Here is a 26,773-nt window from a genome sequence, read left to right as displayed (position 1 = left end):
TTGTTTTATTAGGTACATCAAAAATTAGGAGAAATCCTTTTAATGTGCAGTAGGACAGTTGAATTTTGTGTTACAAGTTATGATTTATATTGAATATATGATGTGCTTGCCAAATATTGAGGATTATATATTAAATATGATTATTATTCAATACAAAATTTTGCATGTACATGTAGTTAGACATGTAAGCTTGTTTGATATGTTGACCATGAAATGGTACAACAACAATGGGATCAATGCAATTTTTGTATTACATGTATCAAGAATTATTTCATCAAATACAAGCATATGCAAAGTTTGATGTTTTAAGTCCCAGAATGGTTTGAATTTTTCTCGTCTATATTTTGAAGACAAAGCATGGAAACCACATGTAACAAGGTAGTGTCACATTTTATTAAACTGGACGTGAACACAATTGCTTTGATGTTGTCATATATAAAAATATAAACTTAATATGTCATTTCAAGGACATTCTACAGGTGATAGAAGCTCCTTGGTCATTTGAAACACACCAAAGCCATGAAAAAAATTATCTTGCATCCCAACATCTGCTTGAAGCACGGACATAATCTATAGTTAATTTTGTGTGTTAAATCTTAAATATCATACAGTACATAACATTACTTGAAGATATGAGTGATAAAGGAGTGAGATGACCTCAAAACAACATAATATTATTTGATCATTTCACAGAATGACCAGACAAAACATGGGATGAAACAAGCACATTATGGCTATAACGTTATGTGGTAATAAAATAAACGTTGTTACATAATTTGCAACATAAGATATTACATATTCAGAAAATGTGGAAAAGGGGCAAATCGACAATGATAATTTCAAAGAATGACCACTGACTCACAGAAATTGACTAGACAAAATGAAATGGGATGAAAAAACACATCATAGATGATCATGGCTTATCAACGTTATTACATAATTTGCAACATAACAAATAGTTATCTAGTTTATAGTATAACGATAAAATCCACGAATGTACAACCAGAAAATGTTCATAATGAAATCGTTAGGGGGGATTCGAACCGGCGGCCCCCGCATGGCAGGCGAACACACACACCACTACACCATGATCGCTATCACTAGGTAAACAACGCTGTTTCATGGGAGCGCCCCACACGGTTACTACGCACTTCATCAAAACCAATTTCCGCTACCCTCCTCCACACTTCACGTCACATAACGGTAATACTTTCTTACATAAAATATTCCACATTAGATCCAAAGTTTATCCCGAAAGTAGGAGTAGAAGACTCTCCGATCCTTGCTGACGTCACGCATTCCCGTCCTCTTTTCCTGGTCGCCATAGTGATATTCTGTCTCCTGTCCGCCATGATAGGCAGTCGTTTTCAAACCGCCGCACCGCTGGAATCCATCCGCCGCTTCGCACTATTTTTCCAGCGTCTTAATCTATTCTTTTCATCCGAAGCTCCAAAATTTTGTACCATTCCGGCATTTTTGTGAGAGAAATTATATAGGAAAATTTACTGGTGGACATTTATGTGCGTTGAGAGGAGGTTTGCAGGGAAGAAGGCGGTGTTTGAGTGGCGGGTAAGCGGAGTGATCTGTGTTGTGTGTGCGTGTGTCGCCGTGTGGCAACAGTTGCCTTGGTTGTGTGCGCCATAGCCACCGTAGTCACGGCGACTGTTTCCCGCCAACAACACCAACCACAAGGTGATTTTCCTCCATCCTCTACTCCCACTAGCGCACCGCGGCACTACCGAGCATGGGGCAGCGTTGTACGGGCGCCGCACGCGGCGATCCTGGCCAGATTTTCCCTCGTGATGGTTCAAATTTTTTCGAAGGTGTTCTCCACAAAATGGCGCTGTTGTTTTTAGCGGGTTAGGCTGGAAGGGAGGGAGCGAGGCGGCAATTTTTGGCGGGCGGGCCGCCTGAGTTTCTTCTCGCGATCTCGTCTGCGGTCCCATGCTCGGTCGGCGGCGCTACAGTAGCAACCATTTGTAATCCTTCTAACCTCTTTCCACAACTTAAATCGTATTTATTGTTGTGAATATCATGTACGTTACTTGTGCGATTTTAAATGTTGTGTAACGATTTTTCTTGGTGGTAATTTGCGTCTTTTTGGTACTTGGTGAAAGGCGAGTGTTTTGGTAGAGAGTAATTAATTAGTCATGACAAGGTGGGCGTTGTGCTTCAAGTCGCACGCACCCATCATTTTTCTTTTCAGACAAGACAGTAACCTTCGCTGCAAATTAGGTGGAAGAAAATTAAATTTACTACTTCAAATTTTACCGGTTTTCTTGGTCTACCTGAATAGGTGTTTGTTTAGTCGTAGCCGTTATACACTGTAAATAGTCTTATTTTCACATGTTGGGTTTGGGGCTGGCGATAAAATTTTTCTTGTGCAGTTAATCAATTTAATTTTTTTTCTTAATAGAAATGGTAAAAGTGAAGTATGCTTTTTTCTTTCTTTATTTGTGACAGTAAATGTTTCTAGGACTTAATTTTTGCTTTCAACCTTCAGTAAGCAGGGAAAATAATTTTGGTCATAAATGATGTACACTTCTCATCAGAAAGTTCAAAAATGAAAATATCCGGACCATAGCTGACCAGATGCTGATTTGGGTAATAAAGACTGTTTAATTTTGCATATTTGATGTTCGTGTTAACGGAGTGCAATAGTATATTACGATATTACTACTACAGTATATGCTGTACTGGTTGACCAAGTTCAATAAATCTCCAAGCAGATGTTGGGGTAGAAAGTTGTAACAATTTGTGAAGAGCCAGCTTTTCTGACAGTACCCTATTGCTACTCAACTGTCCAAAAAACTAAATTTGTATAAAAAGCAGCCTGAGAAAATGTTCGAATTTTCAACCAAAATCTACTGTGAGAGCAACAGTCTAGTCCAATTGTACAGATTTGTGACATGGATGACTACAACTTAACATTATAATATGTCTTTTCAAGTAGGTTAGAAATGGTACTGCTTGCTGAAATTTTCTGCAATGGCCACAATTTGTGGCACAAACTGATCTAGATTTGCTAGGAGTCGTAGGACAGTTTTGCTTTTAATTCCAAGTTGGCACATGGCAGACAAGAAAAAATTAATAACTTCTGTCTTATAGCTTTGCACCGTTTGTTGCATTTCTCAACATTTGTTACTGTAATTGATACAAATTCATCCTCATGAAGTTGCAAAGTGAATATGTGTATTTTACTACCTGACATCTATTCCCAAAGGAGTATAATTGTCTCAAACCAGAAGTTAGGTGAAAGTCACACTTACTGCTCAGGGTCCTTCAAGCAAATACAAGTACAGTAGTCTAGTATGGGCTAAACAATGAATTCATTTCTCATTTGGTTTCAAAGTACTCCCTTGTCTTTGCAAGAGACAAAACCGATAGTTGTCTAGAACTAAAAGCAACTGTGTTTGTTGACATCTGAACAAAAGTAGTCTGTCTTCTAGTGAACAATATCCATTTGTAACTTGGAGTTGGGGAAAATACATGAGTTGGGAAAAATACATATTTAAGATGGGACCGGGTATGAGATAGTTTGATCCGGAGATTGTGCTTCTGGCATTTGCTGGAGGGAAGAACCTATTTTCTTGGAACAGGCCTAGGAAAAAAATACTGGTTTCCCGACCGACCCTAGCAAAACTGTCAGGCCAAGGACATTATCTGTATAAGTTCAGAATAATGTGTGACTAAGTTTAAACCATAATGAAATTTGAGTAGCACAGAACACAACGTAGCAAATGCACATACAAACTGTAGTGATGTTTTTAACTTTGACCAGTAATACGTCAATACTAGTACTGTAGTACATGTACTTTGAAAAAAATTTCTGCAGATATCCAAGCCACTATCCTACCCTTCTAGTTCTACAACACAGGCTTTAGTACATGGTTAATTAGCTTCATTGTGATTCATAATTCCAAAGTAGTCTTAAACTTTCTACCCTACAAAATTGCAAGTTGTCTGCAATTTTGTCTGCAATCTAGTAGAAAAAATATTCAGCAAATTGTAGCTTGCTGGTGGGTATTTCAAGTCCTGGATTCAGATGCTTACCATTGGGAAGATACGGTAAGAAAATACAGTATATTCAATTTTCATCAATAATACTTTGTACACCAATGCTCTTTTGTGAAAGTAAAAACATGGGCTGTGGTATTTTAAGCACCCTCCCACACAAAATATTATCATCACATACACGTAAGGTTGTATAAGGAATGAAAAGATGCCATAAATTTATGTGCTATTGATTTGCTGCAAGTGTATGATTGCTCATGAATTTTTCATGGCTCTACTCCTTACTGTTGTCCTCAGATACAATTGACAATGCAACTGGCTGCTTTAGAATTTGAATGTAATTTCAAGGTGTGTCCATAAAAATTTTCAAAAGGCTAGTGATCATGTAGGATGTTAAAGTGGAATGCTGTTTATTGGTTATAGTCTTTCCAAAGTTTTGGAAACTGTTCATAATCAAAAAGACATCTGGTCCCAGTTAAGGTAGATACACAGACAAAAGTGATTGACCTTGGAGCATCACAGTTTTGTATGTGACCTGAAGACCGTGGGTTGTTAGAATTTCTTCTTAGTTAGAGTCAATTCCGCGTCACCGAGTGGGTTGTTATTGTCATTCTTTAGAAATGTTTTGAATTCTTTCTAATTGTTTGTCTAAGAAATTTCATAATTTGGAAATATTTTGAACATCTTGTCAATATTCTAAATAATTCCCTGGTTTTCTAAAACGTTTGAAATATTCCTGATGTGGATTATGACATTTCCAATAGTTTCTAAATATTTCTAACAGCACTCTACCATTTTTTACCATTATTTCGAATTATTTCTAACATTTTGTAAATAGGTCAGTGGGATGGGAAGGAAGTAATTCACACATCCCTGTGAAGTACAGGGTAGACTGCCTGGGCGTCAGGCATTGATGCCTTACAACAAAAGAACCACCAGTGTCCAGCAGTAAAATCTAAAAATATACAGAAGAATACAGAAGAGTAGGATTAGCACCTACTTTTATGGGGGCAATTACCCACATCTACCATTTGGTTATTTGTTTGAAATATTTCTAAATATTTCGAATAGTGAAAGAAACACATGGGTAATTCAAATTTATTCTAAATAAAGAGATCTTTGTACAGTCACTTTCAAAATGTTTCAGAAATATATAAATGAATTCAAATATATTCAAATTTTCATTTTCAAATTTTTGAAAAATTTAAAACTTTTGTTTCTGGGGTATTCTTTTCTTCTAAATAATTCAAACATATTAGAAACATGGAGAAAAAACCCACACGGTGACGCGGAATGGACTCTAGAAGGTAAAAAAATTGCCTGCAAGAACAAGATATTGGTAATGCCAGCTATTTATTATTTACAAATTACATGCAAAGAATGGGGTTGGGGTGGGGTGTACCCATGTTGTTTGGGTGCAAGTCTGCAAGAATAAATATTTTATTGCAAATGAAGCCACAACATGGCCACCAGCAATGTTTGGCAAAACAGGATCTAAACGCAGAATCCATCCTTGTATTTTTTGTGGTCGTTTGTATTTTTCATTTTTAAAACATCAAAGGCATCCAATGCAATTTCAGGGCAGCAACAAGGTTGCATCAATCCTATTATTATATGACCTACTCCATAATATACTGATATCTGGAGGCAAAAATGTATGCTGGTTCTAACTCAATTAGTGGTACCCAACAAAAAAGAGACTTCTCACATAGCTTGTTTTGGGGCTATTTCAAACTCAAAGGCTGTAGAGTATGAGATGATGAGGGAAATGTGGTTTTAAAATGGTAGTAGATGTCCATATCAGATTTCCTCATCCAGAATTTTGTTTTGTTTTGCCACCCTGAAATTGCATTGAATGCCTTTATATTTGTACAGACTGTAAGTTGTAAGTTGCCTATATCACGCCCTTTCCTGGGTGTATCTGCTTGGGTGATTTAGCAAGCCTTTATTACGACATAAGTGTTCCTACGCCACACGTTAAGGACCCGTCAGGCATATCATGTTCTCCCCGGTTCACTGCGACTTTGTACTCAGAAAGCCCCCGGGCTAAAACATTTTGCCCAAATGTCAGCCATAACTTGATCCCGTTGCTAGGCGACCTGCCGGTGCCATGGAGTTGTTTTTCAAGTTTTTCCAGGTTGCCAGGATACAAGCTGGCGAGCTCAGTTACCAGCCAGATTGTATAATGTAAAGCCATTAAAGGGATGGATGCAGGTATACAGAAACCATAGCAACAAAGGACTGGCACCTGGCAACAAACACACCTGTGTGTGTGCTCCTGTATGGGAAAGATCCAAAAAGATAATTTTCTTGATTTTGGCGCCCACAATGAAAGCTTTTTTACTGGGAATATTTGCTGCGTCAATTTATATTGTTCAAAGTGTATGAAAAGCATATAAAATACTTCTGAAAAAGATAGTTTTCCTCTTTTTGGTACCCACAAGGAGAGCTTTTTACTGGAAAAATTCACTGCCTCAATGTATATGCTTCGAAGTGTATGAAAACTATATTATCTATTTGCACAGGAGTAATTGTAAAAGTCAGTTGACCAGCGATAGTGGGAAGAAATTTTTAATTGAAAAACCAAACGGATAAAACTTTCATCATAAAAGAGTTGATGGTGATATATTGCACTGGTGAGGTCACTCTGGTCGTTTATCATTATAGAAACTTAGCCCATAATACTTGTGAAGATAATAAATAAAGTAAGTCACAACAGTTTTGGGTAGATATTCAACATGTACAAAGAACACATAGTAACAATACATAGTCTACCTGTAGAATAACAAAATAACTTAAAATGAAACACAGTATACAGAATAAACTTGATAATCTAGAAATTTCACACTACAGTATGTGAATTTAGTAAATTCATCAGAGTAGTTTTGGGGGGAAAACGCTATGCTTCACTGTAGACCTGTGGCTGTGAGATAATCACTTTTTACATTGAGTATGTACAGTCAACATAAAAGACAAATGTACTTTACTATAACCTCATACTACATGATAGTAGATGGTAGATCCTTTCAGCCAGGTAGGTATCATGACATCTGTATTCTTTGTCAGTACCGTACAACAAATTACTAGGAAGGACATTTCTTCCCATCATTAAAAATTTCTTGCCGCTTGCACGCACATTCCTCTCTCTCGGCCAACAATACAACAAAGGAATGAATATTCATAAATTGATAATGTCAAGAATGCTCGAGGGAATAGAGTGGTCCTTGTGAGAGAGGTAGAACTAGAAGGAGCAAAAGATCAGTAGTTGTGAGGATGATGGAACAAGAAGCGCTACACATGGCGAACTATTCTCTCTTAGGACCCAGGTATGTAAAATGTGTTTGTGGAAGGGCTTGCTGTTGCTATGGCGATGTTTTGATACAATTTTAGGGCGGGAAAACAAAAAGATACTCTGCTCGAGGAAATCTGATTTACTGCCAAAATTCTTCAGGCACATTTCCGGCATCATTTCCTACTAGAAGCGTTTGACATAGCGGATTTTTTTTTTTGACTCCTCAAGTAGCTAGTTTTTCCGCTAGTTTAAATGCTTACAGATACAGTATGCTATAGTATGGTATAGGGTTGATTCAACTTACTATAATATTAAAAATGACCAGAAAATTGACTTTGAAAATCCAGTTTCACTGCCCTGAAATCGCTTCAGGTTATCTTAAGCCTTAAGGAGATTTGTATCGGATGGAAATGAAAATGATTTTGAAACCTTTTCGTACACTCATATATTGGGTTATTGTCTAATACTTGTAATAGTGATACTGTAAAATATTACCAGTCCCTAACACCCCCCTCCCTCTCCCTACCACTATCAAATAGAACCATGTCTGTTGGGATCAGATGTTTTCAAAAAGGCCAAGGACTAAAAGAACAGCTGTTTTCTGGTCAACATTTACTCAGGGTTTCTGGTTATATGTAAAACAAACAGTAACAGATTTGGTGTTGTGAGTTGTGGACAGTATGGTTACTAGTGATACGTATGTCTAATGTTTGCTATCAGCTTGCTATAGTTTCTGATGACGCTGAAAGTATGTCGACCTTCACTGCTTCAGGACCTTAAAGTGCCCCATTTTCACATTATATTTCTAAGACTCAGGGCTCTTTTACAAATGCTCACAAAATCTTTTTCTAGGAAAAAACTGCTTTCTGTCCATCATGATCTAGTTTTCCACCCACATTTAATGATTCATATCTTACTGTTTTAAGGGAGGATTATTTTCAAGTAAGCAATGAGTAGAAACATTATCATTTAATGCTGGAAAGTGATCATTTTGGATTTCTTCTGAAACTGTAAGTTTGGTAGGACAAATTGTCTGCAATTTTGAAACACAAAAGTGGCCAGGATTTGTTGTAATGAAACAATGTTATATATACCTTATATACTTATATACACCAGCTAATGTATCTATAGTGGCAAGGATACATTCAAGTCATCTAGACTAAAGCCACCAAAATAAACTTACTACAACAAGCACTTAATGATACATTAGCAGTTACATATATGCCTGATACCAGGTTTGACGGCATTGTTACCAAAACTATAATTTAACTATATTTTGGGTTGGTGTAAAAAAAAAGCTATATATTGAGTTGGCGTAAAAAAAAAAACAGTGCAAAAAAGAAAATCCGGTAAAAAGGCCTAAAACATGACAAAAGTATGCCAAAACCCAAAGCTCTGCTTGGGGAGTATACTGTTGAATTTTATTACTGTACTGCATTGTCTTTGTGCAGCAATCAGTTTATTCCATAGTTTTGTGTTGGACTGTTGGTACTTAAGGGACAGCAGGAGTTCCCAGGTTAACATGTAGGTGGAAGAACAAGGGAAGCAGGTGGTTGTTTATCCCACAGGAAGTGCCTGCCCTTAGACTTTAGAGCAGCACAGCCGCGCTTTTACCCCAGGATTAATATTGTAGGAAAGACGTCAAGTGATCATTGACGGCACAGCGGCCTCATCTGTAAGTCCCTAAAACTGGGGCCAGCACGTTTGGAAATTCCCGACCAGGCGATTTGCATACCATAACGCGTTATGTCGCACATGTAGGTATGCATTAGCCTCTATGACACGGTGTATAAGAGGTATAAAAGGAAGCTATAGTACTATATAACTGGTTTATTGTATGATGTGTGACGGCAGGTTTCACCGAGGCTGTGTGATGGCAACACAGCCCTTCGTGACAGACATGGCGGCAATCCAAGCGACAGCGGCCCCGGCCCCGTCAGCCCCCCAGGGGGGTCAGGAAGCGAGCACCAGTATCATCCAGGCCACCCCCCAGTCTCAACAGAGCCTACAGCAGCAGCAGTTTGTACAAGTCTCAAGTAAGTACTGTACTACTGATGAGACATTAAAAAATGACTTTGAAAAACATTTATACAATACAGCCATCTCTGGCTGTAAAGCAGACTGTATTCAAGTCTTGCATGAGTTTTAAAGGCATCAAATGCAATTTCAGGGCGGTGAGACAAAAAAAAAATTCAGGATGAGGAAATCTGATATGGACATTTACTGCCATTTCTTAGGACAATTTTATCATCATTTCATACTTGAAGCATTTGAAATAGCCCCAAAACAAGATACTTGAGGCATTTATATTTTGCTTGCCACACATAAATAGCTAGAACAAGGCTTCGATACAAAACATGCAACCGTTTTCTGTCAGCAACATCGCATTTTTGCCTTAAAGATATCAGTACGCTCTGACTTAAGACTGATTCAACTCATACTACATTAAAAGAATGACCAGAAAATTAACTTTGGAAATTCAGTTTTGCCACCCTGAAATTGCATTCAATGCCTTTAAATGTTGATCAAACTGTTTTATTTTACCTTATCCTGTTTTCTCCCCATCCTGTATTTTTGGGTGCTGACCAGCAGCGGGACACGTGATTGTTGCAGGTGATAAGTACCAGGATGGACAGCTGCAGGAGGGCAGCGGGAGCGGCGGCGGAGGTGACACGGTCATGCAGGCGTCGTCCCAGCCCCAGGCGGTCTACGCCGGACATGTGCAGTACGTGGAAGCCAGCGATCCAAGCACAGCCAATATCTATGCCAATGGAACTATGTAAGGGTGTGATTTGGGCAATGGTGCTAATCATTAGAATAGTGTTCTAGCCAGCCAGAAATTTTTCTGTAACATAATGTGGAGCGGCGGCACAACACAATCCAAGGGGGTTAAAATCTTTACCCTCTCAAATCCCATTTCCTGCATCTGACAATGTCTTTACACGGCAATGTTTAATGACAATTCTTTCCATGTCTTTACACAGCAATTTTTAGCAGTGAAATTCCGTCAAATGACGGAAAGACAGACACTGGCTAGAACACTGCATTAGGAAGTGGGGAGGTTGAATGCAGCTTTAATTCTGTACCAAACTTACCACTCTTTCATGTCTGACAGTGGCGATTGTTTCAAGTAAAATTCTCAGTAGCTCTGAAATTTTGCAGTTAGCAAAATGCCAACAGGTTTACAGTTTGGTACATGAATTAGAGTTCTGTTATCCTCCTCAGTTTTTGGCTGTGTGATTCAGTAATCTTGTGATTGTGGGCAATTTAGTTGTTCAAGTCTGTATCTCTCTGTTCCATTGCACTGTTTTCTGTGCTGTGTGGACTCTTGCACTATTAAACTTTAAAGGCATCCAATGCAATTTCAGGGCGGCAAGACAAAAAATTTTCTTAATGAGATTGACATTTACTGCCATTTCTTAGCACATTTCTGTCGTCATTTCATACATGACATGTTTGAAATAGCCCCAAGCTACTTAGGGAGTCTCCTTACTATACCAAACATGCAACCGTTTTCCATCAGCAACATTGCATTTTTTCTGACAAATATCAGTATGCTATGGTATAGGGTTGATTCAATATTCTACACTTGGTAAAATGACCAGAAAAATTGACCAAGTAAACCCAGTTTAACTGCCCTGAATTCGCATTGGGTGCCTTTAAGTTTAACTTTAAGTCCTAAAACAAGTTTTTTAGCCTAAATATCATATCTGCAAAGAAATCTGCTCTTGCTTCCAGCTCCTTTTCTCTTTTATGCAAAGCTTTTTTTTAGATTATCCTAATAAATCCCCACTGATCCTCTAACTCCCCCACTGTTTTGGTGTTTAGTGCTGTGGTGCCTTTTTTTAATGATAGTACAGGGCCCGTCCAAAGAACGCCAGAAATGTCTACCTTTTTGTAGTGTACCTCATTTGCATCTAGTATCAAGCTGCACCAAATATTCGCCATGTAGGGAAATAGTCCTTACTACAAATGCAGGGCTTGAAATACTGGGTGCATGTGCACCTTGGTGCACCCAAAATTGGAGCTGTGCACCCAATTTTTTTCTGTGAGTGCACCAGTGCACCCAAATATTTTCATAGGTTCACGTATGTAAAGATATTAAATCATGTATACTAACATACGGCATATTCTTGACATCTAAGTGTCAGAAGAAGAAGAAAATCGTTGTTGTTTAAGATTATTTGTATGGTGCACCACAAATTTTTTATGCACCCAATTTTTTTAGGCGGATGCACCAGTGCGCCTATTCCTAAAAATGGATTTCGAGCCCCGAAATATTTTTTAAAGATAAACTCTGCACAATAAAAGGCAAAAGGAAGGCAATAGAAAGCAAACGCTGCTTCCCGCAAGGCTTGCTGTGTCGCACCGCCCGATTGGTCTGGCCCTGTACGAAACCCTTCGTTTTTTTCTCCAACCTTTGTTTCTGCCGTTCATCACCCATAATAGCCCAACCACCTATACCTACAGCGACGCGCAGATTTACACACAGGCGGGGCAGACTGCGTACTTCGACGCCGGCCAGACTACCACAGCAGGTAGGCAGCAGCTAGGTGTGTGCCATTTTCTTCCTTTTCTTTTCTCTGGTATTATAGGACAAATGCTACTTCTTGTATACAGATTCTGTACTGAAATATCGTAATGTCAGCTATATAATCAAATCAACATTGCCTAAGGATTTATATAAGATGAAAATAGTAGCCACCTTCTTGTAAAGTAAATTAATAGAGCATGCTGCACAAGTGTTGATTTTGCTTCAGGCCATTGGTAAAGATATTATGTTGAGTTTGTTTCTGTATTTTTGAAAAGAAAAAGGTCCCATGATCTTGAAAGACTATTATACAAAAGCCTGTAAGACTCATAGTATATTGAAGTTATATATATCAGGATGTAGTTTGAAAAGAAAAAGGTCTCAAGATCTTTAAAAAGCCATCCAAGACTTGCAGTAACTGGAAGATGTTGCTGAGAATGCAGTACAAGTAGTTGAGGGTGAGCTTTGAATCTCACGTACTTCAGGTGTGGTCACCACCTTGACGTCAGGAGCCATGGGGGTTCAGCCCGCGCAGGCGACAGTCAACCCCGCGCTCCTGGCCACGGGAGGGACGTACATCATACAGGGCATGGATCACAGTCACTTAGCCCGCGCACATCCCGGCGCATCGGTAAGTCCTGCAAACTCTGCCCCTGCTCTCAAGGGTGGGAAACCACAATTCTTTTAGGTGGAGAAAAAAGTTAGGGTCAAAAGCAAAATTCACTTGGCAGAGGTATAAGGAATGTAACATTCTGATCCTTCCTCAAAGTTAGTTGCAATTTTTTTTCCTAAAATCCTTTGTACATGCATTTTTTCTGCTATATTAGATACAAGTGCAAGTTAGTTTTTGAATTTTATTCAAGGCAAAAACTTATTGTTCGGTAGCTTTTGGATTAAAAATCACCCCAATCTATTGTACAAAATTTTACTAGCACTCTTGTTTTCTCCTTTTTAATCTGAACAGAGTTATTCTTTTGTACACAATGTTCCTCTGCTTACTCTGAACATCAAGGTAAGAGGGATAATGAATAGATTTTGCTAGCAGTGAGCGATCGTTTTTTTGGACCATCCCTAAGTTGTTATCTTTTCACAGGGCCATCCTGTCACATACCCCACACGGGCTTCTCCTATCACGGTAAGATACTCTCCGCCGCGGACACTAACCACTCCTTGTACCACATTTCTGAGCACCCAACGTCGTATCCCATCTCCAAATTTTATCTACTAAAACATGGCATTGAAGAGGTGGAGTTATGTGGTACAATGTTGTCTGAAACTTAAGGTAATGCGTAACTAAGATACTGCTGCGGACTGGATAACTTCACCAGTGGGCTTTGGTACAAGACTACAAACTCTGCTGATCTCACCAACAAAAAAACAACAACAAAAAAACAACAACAAAAAGAATTGTCAAGTGTAGAAAAAGCAAAATTGAAGGAACGTCAGAGAAAAGCGACACACTGCTATATATTGTCTGTTCACGGAGTAACTTACCACATAGGAGAAGTGTGCTATGTGGGAGAGTATACGCACATCACACGCAGTCATTCTTTCACAATAAGGCATGCAGTTCTTTTATACCGCTTTGTATCCATTCAATCGCTTATTCCTCTCTACCAGTGCACCATTTTGGGTGGTTACTCTTTCTGTTGGTCATAATATCACTCTTGTACTTTTATACATATACACAATGTTCTTTTTGGCTTGGTAGTACACATTTAACCACACCTGTTGGCATTGTTGCTCACATGTTTTCTTCTCTGCAATGTCCATGCTGCTGGCTGCTGTAAGCTTTGTCTTGTTTATGCTTCTGCTCTGATATTGTTAACCGGCTACACATCTTTTCTTCAATCAGCCTCTGCACGTAGCTATTCCTTCAGCTTTTTTTTTCTGAAACAGGATCATTTGAAGTATCAAGAACCCGTCTAAGAGCTTTCAACTTTTTAGAAAAAAAGATGGAAACAGTTCTCTTTTTAGTTTGATTGGAACGAAAGCAATGCCCTTTCCCAGTTTTTTTTTTGCATAACCTGGTTTGTTTTTGACTTGTCAAGAAAAAGTGCCTTTCTGTTTTTCCCCTGGTACTTTGCCGTGTCTCCTGTATGAAACTCTTCGTTCATTCACGCAATCTCTCTTTTCCTTCTCGGTGAGACCAGCGGGATTTGTGGGACTCCGTACAACAAAGACCGCTGGTGGGTATGAAGTCAGATATACGTATGTTTTTTGTCTGTGGTTGTTTCATTTTTTCATTCCCCCTTCTTATTTTTTTTTTCCTTTTTTTTTCTGGATGGAAAATGCATCCAAGTAGGAGATATTGTTGCAGTTTGTTTGGGTGAAAGAATAGTAATCTACTGTATGATTTGACAAAAAAAGAAGAAGAAAAAAGCTAGTCGTGCATGGTAGTTGTGCTTGTGGTAGTTTTTGTTTGCGTTGAAGAGAGCAAAGTGTTGTAGTGCACTGAAAGACATTCGGTTACTCAGTATGATGTATGGTAACTTGTACGCTGTTCCTGTCCATAGATACAATGGTTGTTAGAGAACTATGAAACGGCAGAAGGCGTGAGCCTGCCCCGCAGCACGCTGTACAACCACTATCTGCGGCACTGTCAGGAACACAAACTCGACCCCGTCAACGCAGCGTCCTTCGGCAAGCTCATTCGCTCTGTCTTTCTGGGGTTGAGAACGCGAAGACTAGGAACAAGGTTTGTACTTCTACCATCATTTACCACATTTGTGGAAGGGTTGACGTAACAGGTGACTATCACCTCTTGAAGATGTCAAACCTGAGACCAGACAGTGATGTTTGAACCATTCACACCGGGAAGGACCTTGTATGTCCTGTCCAAGAGGACATTCCTAACTGAAGCTAGGTACCCATTTTCACCTTGAGTCAAGTAGGTGTTACGTACCTTTCCCAAGGATACAGTAACTGGGGCCTGATTGGGATTCAAACCCACAACCTTCAGATTCTGAGTCATCAACCCTGACTACAAGACCACCTTAACCACCTTTCAACTGGAGTCTTCAGACGGAGTTGTGGAATTTGTGAAACTACCACAGTTTTCAGGAAAAGTCTAGCTACAAATACTTTCAACAAAATTCAAGTTCTCGGCAACCTAGTCATTTCCAGTAAAGCCGGAACTATCAAATGTTGATAGTTTATTGATTTATGATGACAAATTTAGTATTCCCCCCTTTTTTATTATGATACACATTTCAAGGAAACCCAGGTGAAACTGAGTTGACATAAGTTCCAGTCAGAAAATCCATCGGTAAGTCCTAATGATGATGGTTTACAGTTATACAAACCCTCTTTTGAAATTGGTTTGGTTGCTATGGCTTCGGGTGAACTCTCATTTCTGGGTGCCTGGGTAAACATGGGGTACCACAGTGATGCTGCTATGGTTTGCTGATGGCAGAGGTGATACTGTGTTAGCTAATTACGCTTGGGCAGCGCCATACTTACATCTCCTGACTACACACTCCTCTGTCAGTTACCGTATGCCCCTCACCACTGGATGTTGGGCTAAAAACTCCTCCAACTTGGGTTTGTAGTACGGTTTCTTTTGGGTGAAAATGGAGATCCAATATCGCAACCCTAGCAAGGAGTTCAAGAAAAAGAAAAGGTGGGAGGCCAGGTCTTTGGAACGGTTTATTTTCTTGTTTGTTCATTTGAATTGTTTTGTTATTTTTTTACAGCTCAGCATATAGGTTTTTTTAGCATTACACCTTTGTTTTGGAAAAGGTTGTCTTAGGGCACTTTTAGTTACCATTGTGTATTGTAGTGGTTTAGAAATTTTCATTGAATAACTCTTTACAGGGACAAATTAACTTATTATACTATTTATAGAATGTAAGTAAATTCTTGTGTTTTGGAAGCCAACATACTCCTCCTATCAAATACAATTAAATAACAGCTCTGAGTTTGTGATTATTTTTCATGTATTTGTGTATTCTCCAATTTAAATTGACAGAAATATTAACACAAAGACGTAACACAAAGAGCAACTACATTGTCACAGACAGTCAAAAATTGTGCCAGAATTTAAATGCCTCGAGACTTGTTCTCTATATCAGTTGCTGAATCCTTAATTTTAGTTTTAGCAGCAATAAGAGTCGTATGCAAGAGACAGTTAAAGCTCTTGGCATGACACCTAGCAGCTTATGAAGAAACTGCATGGTCTTTGGGACATTGTAATGAATGTTAACCCTATTGTTAGCAATTGTAGCTCATAGCAGTTAATATAATTGTTGATATTTACAACTTACAAGTTTTCTAATATCTAAGGGCAGTCTTTACAAGATAAATTCTAGTTTTGTTGTTCAACACAATATTGATAGCTAGAAAGTCCAATAGAAATTTCCATCCTATAGTAGTGATGTACTGTTGAGGAGTGTGTTTCTACAGCTGTGTTCTCTCACTCCAGTTTGAGCATGTGCAGATGTGTTTAGAAGATGGCCACGTGACCGCGTGCCGCCCTCGGGACGTACTGACCCTCTATTCTGTTTGTACCGACCCAGGGGCAGCTCCAAGTACCACTACTACGGTATCCGCATCAAGCCGTCCTCGCCTTTGAACCAGCTGCCCATACTGGATCAGTCGCCGCCCGCCACCAGCCTCAGGTACTAACTTTTCCCTTTATTTTGATGCTACCTAGGGGGAACTCCAAGTATCATTACTATGGCATCCGGATCAAAGCCACCTCGCCGCTAAACAGACTACAGGAAGACCAGGGTCACATGGCCATGCGACAACAGCCCATTAACCAGGGCAAGCGGTACATGTAAGTAGTACGCCACACCACTCCCCAGTTCTGTAAGCACAGCTTGTGGCTTACCGCTCGTTCTCACCGCCACCAATCACGAACCAACCAAGGTGGGCTCCCGCGGGGTGGGGTCGGGTGATTCGGGTGTTATCAGGTCCCTGAGTGTGTCTCCTGTGTGCGCTGTGTGTGCGGTTGTTGTTGCTCTTGTTTTTTACTAACACATTTCAGTGGGGCTGGATTCATAACCACACCTGGTGCACTTTTCCTTCAAACACGTAGACAGTTGTTCATGGAGCTTTTTATTTAAATCATCTCCCTGTGCACTGTTTAAGCTGTTGGACATTTTCTGGTACAATAGAAGCTGGTAGGTGGAGTGTGTGCAAGTTTCATCCATAGGTACAAAGTTTAAGCCTTAGTTCCAACATAAAAAGAGAGACACACCATGAATTTTCAGTCAAACACGTTTCACCAGATCTACTCTCTGACTCCAGAAATTGGAAGTGTGATGTAACTAAGGCTTCAAATTTGTAACTATGGATTCTATCAACACAGAGGAGTTTAGAAGCAGTTTTGAAACTGCTGTAGATGGAAAGTTCTGTTTTTGACGTCTGTCGATGGGTGTTTTTCTCCAGGTTCAAACCGACAGTCCCGCGGCCCGAGGGTCTCGGGGACGGTGGGGCAGACCAGGCGGCCAGCGGGGCCGGCGACTCCAGCCAATCACAGCAGCAGCAGCACCAGCAGTTCCTGGGCGACGCCTCCAGCGCCCTCCCCACCTTCCCGGACATCAGCACGGCGTCGGAGCCCGTCCCCAGCGGAGTCACGGCCGACGACGTCAAGACTTTCCAGACTCTGTACAAGGAACACTGCGAGGTCAGTCCAGAACACATTCGGGGTTCGAAAAGCCTAAAAGCTAGATTGCCATGTATTTTAGGCAAAGCCAGGTTGCCCACCAATCTTTCAGGTTGCCATCAACACTGGCTGTTTATTTTAGAAGGCAAGCCATAAGCTCACATGCTCATGGCCAAGGTTTCAGGTGCTTTGTATGCAATAATAAATGCATGCCAAGCAACCCAGCAGCTCCAATGAGTCTTGCACAGAAAACATGATAAAGTATGACAGTGGGTATTTCGAACCCAGACACAGCTTTGGTTGTTTGGTTTTCTTTATTTATTTATTTCTACAAGGATATTTCCCTGCATGACTGATAGACACCTTTTTGACATGCTGTTTATGTTTTAGGCGATCCTGGACGTGGTGGTGAACCTACAGTTTGCGCTGATCGAGCAGGTCTGGAGAACGTTCTGGAGGAACCCGACGGAGAGCGGGGAGGGTCAGAACGACGCGGACATGGAGAAGAGACTGACCAAAGACAAGCTGTTCATCTTGTGCGACTACGAGCCGGTGTGCGCGTTCATGCGCTCGTGCGACCACGTGTTCTACCAGTCACTAGTGGAGGTCCTCATTCCTGATGTTCTCAGGCCCATTCCAAGTGAGTCTGGTTGAGATGAGCTTGAAATACTTGGTGCTTATAATTAATAAGAAATGAATATATAGAAACCCCGTATCAGTCCTGTTTTTTGTGGCTACCACTGTTCAGATCTGTTAGTGAAATTTGCTGTTGTGTGCTGATGTTCTTGTGTTGTCCCCAGGTGCCCTTACTCAGGCCATCCGGAACTTTGCCAAGTCCCTGGAAGGCTGGCTGTCAGCAGCCATGACCAACATTCCAAAGAAGATGGTGAAGACCAAGGTAAGACACACTCTGACAAACATAAAAGAGGTGTATCAGCAATAATTATAGGACAACATCAATGTGAGATGGTTGTGTCAGTCTGTTGCAAGATTCAACATCAAACATGTGAATAAAACCACTTCAATTTATTTTGTTTGTTGGCTATTTTCAAAACTAGTAATGCTGAAATGGAATATCAACTTCTGAAGTCTGAAGGAAAAGTTGTTATCTTAGTAAACACTGTTTCAGGGATGGATGCAGCCAGATTTTCAAGTTTTCTTTCAAGTTATGTCCCTCTATTTTCATCTGTAACTTACTAAATCCTTTCTTCTCTTCTAAAATATGGAGAGAATAAAGGAATGGAACTGTAGTGAGCTGAAAAATAACAAATGAAAGAAACGTAGAAAGCTAACCCTCTGTTGTCCCCCGCAGCTTTCAGCAGTGAACGCGTTCTCTCAGACATTACGGAGGTACACGTCGCTGAACCACCTGGCCCAAGCCGCGCGCGCCGTCCTGCAGAACACCTCACAGATCAACCAGATGCTTAGCGACTTGAACAGGGTGGACTTCGCACACGTACAGGTGAGAGAAGCACACAACTAGCCTTCAGTTGTATTTTAGGATGTTGTGAGTCTCGAGTATTATCAATATGATGTAACCAATGCTCGAGAGAAGGCAACATACAATGGAAAGGTATAAAATTGAAAACTTTGTGAACTTGTGTCATTCAGCCTTGGTACACTTGAAGAAACCCACAGGGCAAAACCCATCTTGACAGACTGAATAAAAGTTCTAAATGGGAACTATGCTGCTCCAGATGCCTTACTGAGGGATGACTGTGGCGTGATACATTTTTTCTGCACCTGCCGCCACATACAGCTCCATGAACACCTCCACATTTTTCTCAAACCTCAAACTTTTTCTACGTTAAACATAAAGCGAATTACAGTAATACAGTATCAAAGAAGCATGCCGCCTGTCCTGACCTGTCCCTTCTTCTTGTATACTGCTGAGCCCAATTTACATTGGATTAATAGCAGCTGCACATGTGTTAGTTACAAAACAAGTGACCGGTCCCTACCCTGTTGTTCCCCAGGAGCAAGCGTCGTGGGTGTGCCAGTGTGATGACGCCGTGGTGCACAGGTTAGAGCAGGACTTCAAGATGACCCTGCAGCAGCAGAACTCGCTGGAGGCCTGGGCGGTGTGGCTGGACAGCGTGGTCAACCAGGTCCTCAAGCCGTACGAGGGCAGCGACACCTTCCCCAAGGCAGCCCGCCAGTTCCTGCTCAAGTGGTCCTTCTACAGGTATGCTTTGTTTTATTCACACGTGACGACTGAGGATTGGGCAAAAAGCAGGGTGCTTATAAAAGTCTTCTTCTCAAAAACAAAAACATATATACCAAAGTATTACAATTTCATTGAGAAGGAGCACAGATATACCAACAATAAAAGTATGAACAGTATTGAAAATATTACATTCCTTCAGGTACTGTAAGTCCAGTTATGTTCACGAATGCTTTATTTCACGAGATGGAGCAATTTGGGAGTTCACGAGGTCTATGACTTCGCGAGTCGGTAATTTTTAACAAGGCGTTACATATCTGCAAATTTACCGACAGTCAATAATTTTTTTACGCGTGAGGTACGTGCGAGGTACGCGCGGTTAGAACATGGTTCCGTGGACATGACACTGTCCAAACTGAAGCCCATCCATGCGAACTGGGTCCTGGGTGCACTGGACAGTATCGCCAACAACATGGACATCGCCAGGGGATGGGACCGCACAGGGATCTGAGCCGCTTTGAGCCGACGGGCGCGTGAGTAAAAACAAAAGCCGCCGCCATTTTTTAACTTTCGACTCGCAAATGTTGCCAACTTCTGCACAGTAGTCCTCGCATAAATCATCTTTAGTTGTGAAATTTTAGCGCACTGTTCTATAAATTTGCTGTTTGGGAACGTTTAAAACCATGTTGATTCAACAAGTAGAAAAAAAAATAAAAAAATAAAGCAAACTTAGACCATTAGACAACGCGCTATGTAAACAAAGGCCGCCATGTTGGATTTCTTGTGATTTGTCGATCGGCCCGGCAGTTACTCGGCGGTAGATTTTCGTGCAATTCTTCCCTATAAATACCTGTTAATGTTGTATATGTAGCGTAAGTTTTCTTGGGATGTATGGAAATCTTGTGAAATGATTTTTTTTGCGTGTAGCTTTGGTGAGTAACGTTGAACTCGTGTAGTTTGATCTCTCGAGGTATAGACAAAGACCCACGCTATCCCGCTTGGTTCTATTTTTTTCCGATTTTCCGTACCGTAAATAATTCTGCTTTACGTGGCTTGTACACGACAACAACTTTTTACCGATGTATGTTTTAAAATTCCGTATGTACGATGTTGCACATGTTTACAGCTGTTCACCGCTACGTTATCGCCGAACTAGCGTTCTTGTTAAAACTGATGTTGTCTAGTCGGCTTTGTAAACTTTTACCATTCTTCGCAAGAAACACTTGTATTACTAGTAACAAAATAATGACTCCGTGAACCATATGCTCATTGAATAAAGTTTATTTGATTCTGAAAAGAAGTCTGCTGTTATTCGTTGAGTCTTGTCATTTACTAGTACTACGTAATGTAGAAGTTGTTAGTATAGAGTTGAGACGCACGATGTCTGGGGGAGGGGGGTGGTACGTACGGAATGGGTTCGCGAGGAGGTGAGTTCACGAGAAGAGCGTCTTCGTGAAAACCGTGAACTTAAAGATTTCGTAATCAAAAATGGACTTACAGTATGCAGACAGACACTCCCCAAACTAGATGTACATGACATAATATGGACTTCAATGTACAAAGTGTGACAAGTATTTTACAGTGAAAAATGACAACAAGAGGTGCCCTGTAGGCTTAAGCTGGGGAATTCTGTCTTTAACTGCAATGTTGATGCTAATGATGCATGCTTACCAGTAACATTGCTTAATCACTTAAATAGTCCTGACGATTTGAGATTATTACTGTAACTTTTGAAGTAAGACTTTGTTTCACCCCTTCTATTCCTGACCTTATGAAATTTTGAGAATAATTTCACTCGAAAGTGTTTAATTTTGTTTTGTCCCTTCTCCTTTGTGTAATAACCATGTTTCTCCCTGGCCTGTCGTTAACCCCCCCCGTTCCCCATAGCTCTATGGTGATCCGTGACCTGACCCTGCGTAGCGCGGCCAGCTTCGGATCCTTCCACCTGATTCGCCTGTTGTACGACGAGTACATGTTCTACCTCATCGAGCACAGAGTCGCGGCCGCCACGGGAGAGACACCGATCGCAGTCATGGGTGAGGTGGGTACAACAAGGAAAACCGTTACAGGGTTACAAGGGTACTATGGTTATATGGACTTCATGTATAGTTTATTGTGTTGAAGCTAATGTTCAGCTATTTCCCTGCATGCTCATGTACTGGAGAAGTCACTGGTGCTTGTGAACTCTCTACAAACACCAGGTTCTTCAGTGGATCTCTGAGTTGTGGTGACTTGGCAAATCAAATCAATGCAAAGAAGAGTGTTTTTTTGTATCTTATTGTACTTGTTTTGTTGCTGCCATTTCGGGTCTTGGTCTTGGCATGACTTGCTGTGTGCTAAACTGTGTGCTAAGGCCATGTTGATTTCATTATATGGATGACATCCTCTGGGAATCCGAAACCTGATGCTTGATGCAATTTTTTTGCAATTTATGGCATGTATTTGCTCATTTTGCAGCTGCTTTGTACAATTTACAAGTATGGTTGAAAACTCTATTTTTGAAACGGATGTCATCCATATAATCAAATCAACATATCCTAATATACAGATGTGAGTCAAGCTTAAGAATAGATAAGGAATACGTAAGCAATTTAATGCTTGCTTTGTCAACCGTTTTACTGACAATTGCCTTTTTCTTCTTCCAGTATCTACACATGGGTTCAGAGTTGGATTGGGACGAGGGCATGAGTGAGCAAGGTTCGCTCCCGTCCGTTGGCTTGCTATCCAATCAGGACACGTCTCCAATCACTGATCAACCAATCAGCACTGTCCAACCTGTGTCCCTTGACCGTCTATTTACAGATCTGTAAGAATATTTAGTATGAACGGAGGTGTAAAAAATCCTTTTTCTTGATCTGATTGCACGGCTGATTTCTGTTTTTGCAAAAAGAAAAAAAAGAAAGCTCTTGCAAGGTATGTCTGCTCATCCCCACATTTGCTCCATGTATACCTGTAAGGCTGGCTCCGGCAACAAATTTTCCATTTTACATCAGTATTTTTTATTCATTCACCCCTCTTTTTATTAGATGGCTACTTTAGTTCAGAATATTAACAAAAATAACATGGGGAAAGAGTAATGTTTTTTGTTTGCATGGCATTCGATTGTGAATGTACCCCAAACCTGTCCACTAAAGTTGTAAACACGAAACACGTGTTGGGAAGTATTCGAAGAAAAGTGTGTTTCGTCAGCATGTTGGCTCCCTCACTGCACAAAATCGCACCTTTAAGCACGTCTTAAAACATGCGTAAAGGTAACAAACGGAACCTTTATGCATGCTTTAAGATGTGCATAAAGAATGGATGTTGTGCAGTGCCTTTCCTTGATTCCCCTGCCTGTAGCAGCACAATTGCAGCATGTTTCATGCACATCAGTAGCACAGCATGCACAACTCATTGTGTCACCGCACTACCACATCACTGCACAAACATGTCATTCTGCTTTGCATAACAAACAAATAAGGAAGATACAAAATATCCTGTGGTCACAAATACACATGGTGCTAAAAAAATCTTAAATTCATACATACAGAGAGAGCCATTCAAAAGATTGCCTAATGTTCTATCACAGCGCCGCATTAACTCATTTTTCTTGGCTCTCGGACAGTGTAAAGTAAAAACGATGAAAACAAAGTGTTGGGAGGAAAACTTAAAAATTTTAAAGCAAGAAACTTTGTGTGCCAGAGTTCAGGATTATTTTTTAAAATCTGATAACCAACAAAGCAATGTGGCCCCAGCCTGCCTACACATAGATGTGTATAAGATATTTGATGGACTGACTTTATAACATATAGTATTCCAGTGGTTTTGATTGCAAGTCTGCTGTACTGAAGACTATTCTGTGGTTGTTGTTCTGTTCTAGAGAGTAAACTCCTGGAGATGAAGGAAGGTGATGAGATCGAAGAGGTTCCCCAGCCGGGCACGTCCTCCGACTCCGTTCCCGCGCCCAACGGCACCGACGAGCCCAGCATCAAGATCCAGAAGCTGAACTAGCTACACCCCCAGACGGCCCAGCGTAGAGACAGGACACTTTAGCTACTGTAGTGGTGCTGTCCCCGCCGGTTTTGATAACAAGTTGTGCGGACCATGCCCCTTCTTTACTTCCCCCCAGAGCATGCTGCAAGTATTTTGGTGCTTTTTTTCAGTCGCTATCTACCGTAATTCACGACTTTTTCTCGATATGTTTATGTTCGCGGCTTTCACTTCAGTACCACAAACTTATCATTACCGTTAACAATTCATGGACTTTCTTTTTTCTGCACCTGCCACCACTGAATATATAGTTCCACAAACATATTCATTTTTCTCAGACCGTGAACGTTTGCAACCACGAAAAGTGAATTACAGTATTCCGCTTGTAGCACTAAGGTCATATGATAGTAATTCGTTCATCTTCATTCAAACTAAATGCAAATGTAATGATACTGTATGTAATTGTTTTTAAATCCGACTCTTTGCTGCTCCCTGTCTATACTACTTGTACAGCATTCTTGTGACACAAAAAGTCACAACTTAAACATTGTTGGATTCTTCCTTTTGTTTCTACTATTGGTAATACTACTATGGAAAACATCGGATGTATTTGGCTTAGGTTTTTGGGGGAACATTTTCTAGTTGGCGTCATGATTTGGGAGAATTTTTAATATCCAATTGTACATTGCTGACATAGGGAACAACACTAATATGAATTTGTGTGTGGTATTCAAAGTTCAAATACATTACTGTGTGTTGCTTGTGTTTAAAAACCATTTTGGCAGTGTAAAGAATTTTGTGTCTATCATATCACTTAAGGACAAAGCTGTTACAAGCAGTGTGGACAAAAGCACAACTTTTCTACTGTTTATAAAATGTATTCTATAAATAAAATAAAAACTACAGCAACCACAGTAAATGGGAACAAATCTAATCTGGCCAACAATTTCTGAAGGCCAACAATTTTTATGAGTGATTTATTTATTTCAGAATGAATACCTGTAAATCTGGTTGAAATTGAATTGTGTGTAAAGATTAGTGAAGTAGAGTTGTTGTTTTTTTTTTTCATTTCTTTAGGTGGTTGTTAGTACTTAGATTGTATTGTTGTAGGACTGAATGTAAGTATTTGTATACAGTGCACAGATTTACTTGTGACGAGGGAAATTATTTTTCCCTTACTATTTGTAAACAAGTGTTTTTAATATTCATGTTTTTTGGTCTGTATATTGAATAATTCAATGTGTAATGCACAACCACAGAGGGGCCTTCAATGTGGCGATATGCAAAACCATTCATGTTTTTGTGACTAAAAAAATTTCTAGGAATATCTGTTTTTCCTTTGTTTGCTAGGAAATAGCCTTTTTAGCAACATGTAGAAGAACTTTTGTAGTTTTGTGTTTTTTTTGGTGCGACATTATATTGTGTGTTTCCGTGTGTTACGCTTTATGAAATGTATAGTTGACAGCTTTTGATTTGTATTCGTTTTGACAACATTGTATAATTTATTTGCAACTCCAGTGAAAATTGTTGCTGTTTCAGCGGAAGTTTTGGATGTTGTTTTGCAGGCTAGTCAAAAACTGCTGTTACGACACGAACAGTATTTTCCAACGAAAAAATGCCTTTCATTTCGACGACTCTGCCAAAACAGACATCGGTAGTGCTAGCAAGCAGTTTTCGTTTTGTCTGTGATGCTTCAAAGTGTTGTCTCTGCAAATGCGTGTCATTATAATTATGTGTTGATTCACAACAAGTTACATGGAGGAAGTATAAAATGGTGCACTGACCAAACCTTTCCCCACAACTCGGAACTAGATGGCAAAACGTAGGGGAACAACTTAAACATGTAGATTACAGTGTAAGAGTAGCCAGATATCTACAAGTGAAGTTGTGGGAGAGGATTTGGAAAGGGTGGTTGAAAGCTATTTTTGCTACAATCTTGACAGAAAATCAGTATGTTTGCACACCCAAGCAGTAAGGTTTTTTTGTAACTACAGCTCAAAGAGAGTGGATTAAAATATCACAAACAGAACCCTACTGATGTTGTTGAGTCTGTTCCCTTTATGTCAGTGTTCAATTGAATTAAAGAGATGCAGTCAAACCTGTACAAGTGACCACCTTTTCGTAAAGACCACCTTATATACAGTCAAGGAGGTTAAATACAAGATGATTTTAACTCCATGATACAGTCAAACCTGTACTAGTGACCACCTCTACATAAGGACCAACTGGTCACTGATATAGTCAAACCTGTGCTAGTGACCACCTCTACATAAGGACCAACTGGTCATTGATATACAGTCAAACCTGTTCTAGTGACCACCTGGCTATTGATGGTTTGTACATTGTAGTTCACAGAACCTTTGTAAGAGACTGCACTCGCTGTCACAACCGCTGGGTGGCGTCATTGATACTAGTACATTGCCCGTCAGCACATTGGTAGCCAGAAAACTTGAGAAGTTTGGAACAGAATGGTGTTACTACACGTATTAGCATATATTCTCACGAACTACACCACAACAACTTTACTGTTGTAATTCAACTTTCTAAGATTTATAGGTCCGTGCACTAACCATGGAAACTCTTCCTTCCATGCGTCCTGCACTAATTAATGACAAGCGATAATTAACTCCGGCCACCAAATTTACGAGTTTGTACGAAATTTACAGTCACTTTCCAACGTTTCTCTTGATTTACAGAAGGTTTGCTCTCCTTTGATTTGTTGCGAAATATATGATAGCCCCGCTCGAGCCAAGAACAAACTTAACGTTAACGAAACTTGTATATTACCGGTATCCATCGAGCTTGCAAGCACATGCTTACATTGCAGCACTGTGTCTACATCCTTTTTAAGAACTAACTCGTTGGCTATTGTTGGAATCATGGCTTATAGGAACAGTGAAACAATTCACTGTAAAAGCATTGCATTTATGTTTTGGCTCGGAACCAGCGTATTTTTTCCCAATGGGTAACCACTATTGGTGTACCGCAAAATCGTTCACCTGTTTGTTATGAAGCAGTTGCCGCAAATGTCCCGACCAAATATGCTACGTGAGTCATTTTATGATACAGCCCTAGCTATACAAAACAAGCAACCGTTTTCCATCAGCGACATTGTATTTTTGCCTCAAAGATATCAATATGCTGTTGGATAGGGTTGATTCAACTTACTACATTAAGAGAATGACCAGAAAA

The 26,773-nt window shown here is 40.1% G+C and overlaps 1 protein-coding gene across 22 annotated transcripts; it reads left to right on the top strand.

Annotated features, from left to right (window-relative positions):
• Positions 1-1,575: 1,575 nt before the first annotated feature.
• LOC109475184 (transcription factor RFX3-like) lies at positions 1,576-25,613 on the top strand. Of its 22 annotated transcripts, none has more exons than XM_019775762.1 (17): positions 1,576-1,692; positions 9,161-9,342; positions 9,920-10,085; positions 11,756-11,844; positions 12,323-12,468; positions 12,931-12,972; positions 13,991-14,026; positions 14,354-14,535; positions 16,492-16,617; positions 17,232-17,469; positions 17,839-18,088; positions 18,249-18,346; positions 18,761-18,910; positions 19,425-19,633; positions 21,500-21,653; positions 22,258-22,309; positions 23,472-25,613. In XM_019775762.1, the coding sequence occupies exons 2-17, from the start codon at positions 9,180-9,182 to the stop codon at positions 23,600-23,602; spliced, it is 2,232 nt and encodes a 743-aa protein (XP_019631321.1). In that variant the 5' UTR covers positions 1,576-1,692; positions 9,161-9,179; the 3' UTR covers positions 23,603-25,613. The 22 variants fall into 22 exon arrangements, with proteins under 22 accessions (XP_019631321.1, XP_019631311.1, XP_019631309.1 ...); XM_019775752.1 differs by having other exon boundaries at positions 9,899-10,085; positions 11,756-11,859; XM_019775750.1 differs by having other exon boundaries at positions 9,896-10,085; positions 11,756-11,859.
• The last annotated feature ends 1,160 nt before the right edge of the window (positions 25,614-26,773 follow it).

This window comes from Branchiostoma belcheri, unplaced genomic scaffold (genome assembly GCF_001625305.1).
Source record: "Branchiostoma belcheri isolate BF01 breed outbred unplaced genomic scaffold, Haploidv18h27 scaffold33, whole genome shotgun sequence".
NCBI classification, from domain to species: domain Eukaryota; kingdom Metazoa; phylum Chordata; class Leptocardii; order Amphioxiformes; family Branchiostomatidae; genus Branchiostoma; species Branchiostoma belcheri.
The sequence above is the reverse complement of the archived record's forward strand: the minus strand, read 5'-3'. Positions and strand labels throughout refer to the sequence as shown.

What these genes read in the sequence shown, in the direction of transcription:
- LOC109475184 (XM_019775742.1), top strand. Translation starts at nt 4,046, where the DNA reads ATGCTTACCATTGGGAAGATACG. An exon ending in ATCTATGCCAATGGAACTAT is followed by an intron (nt 10,086 to 11,755) that starts GTAAGGGTGTGA and finishes CACCCATAATAG; the next exon opens with CCCAACCACCTATACCTACA. An exon ending in AACCAGGGCAAGCGGTACAT is followed by an intron (nt 16,618 to 17,231) that starts GTAAGTAGTACG and finishes GTTTTTCTCCAG; the next exon opens with GTTCAAACCGACAGTCCCGC.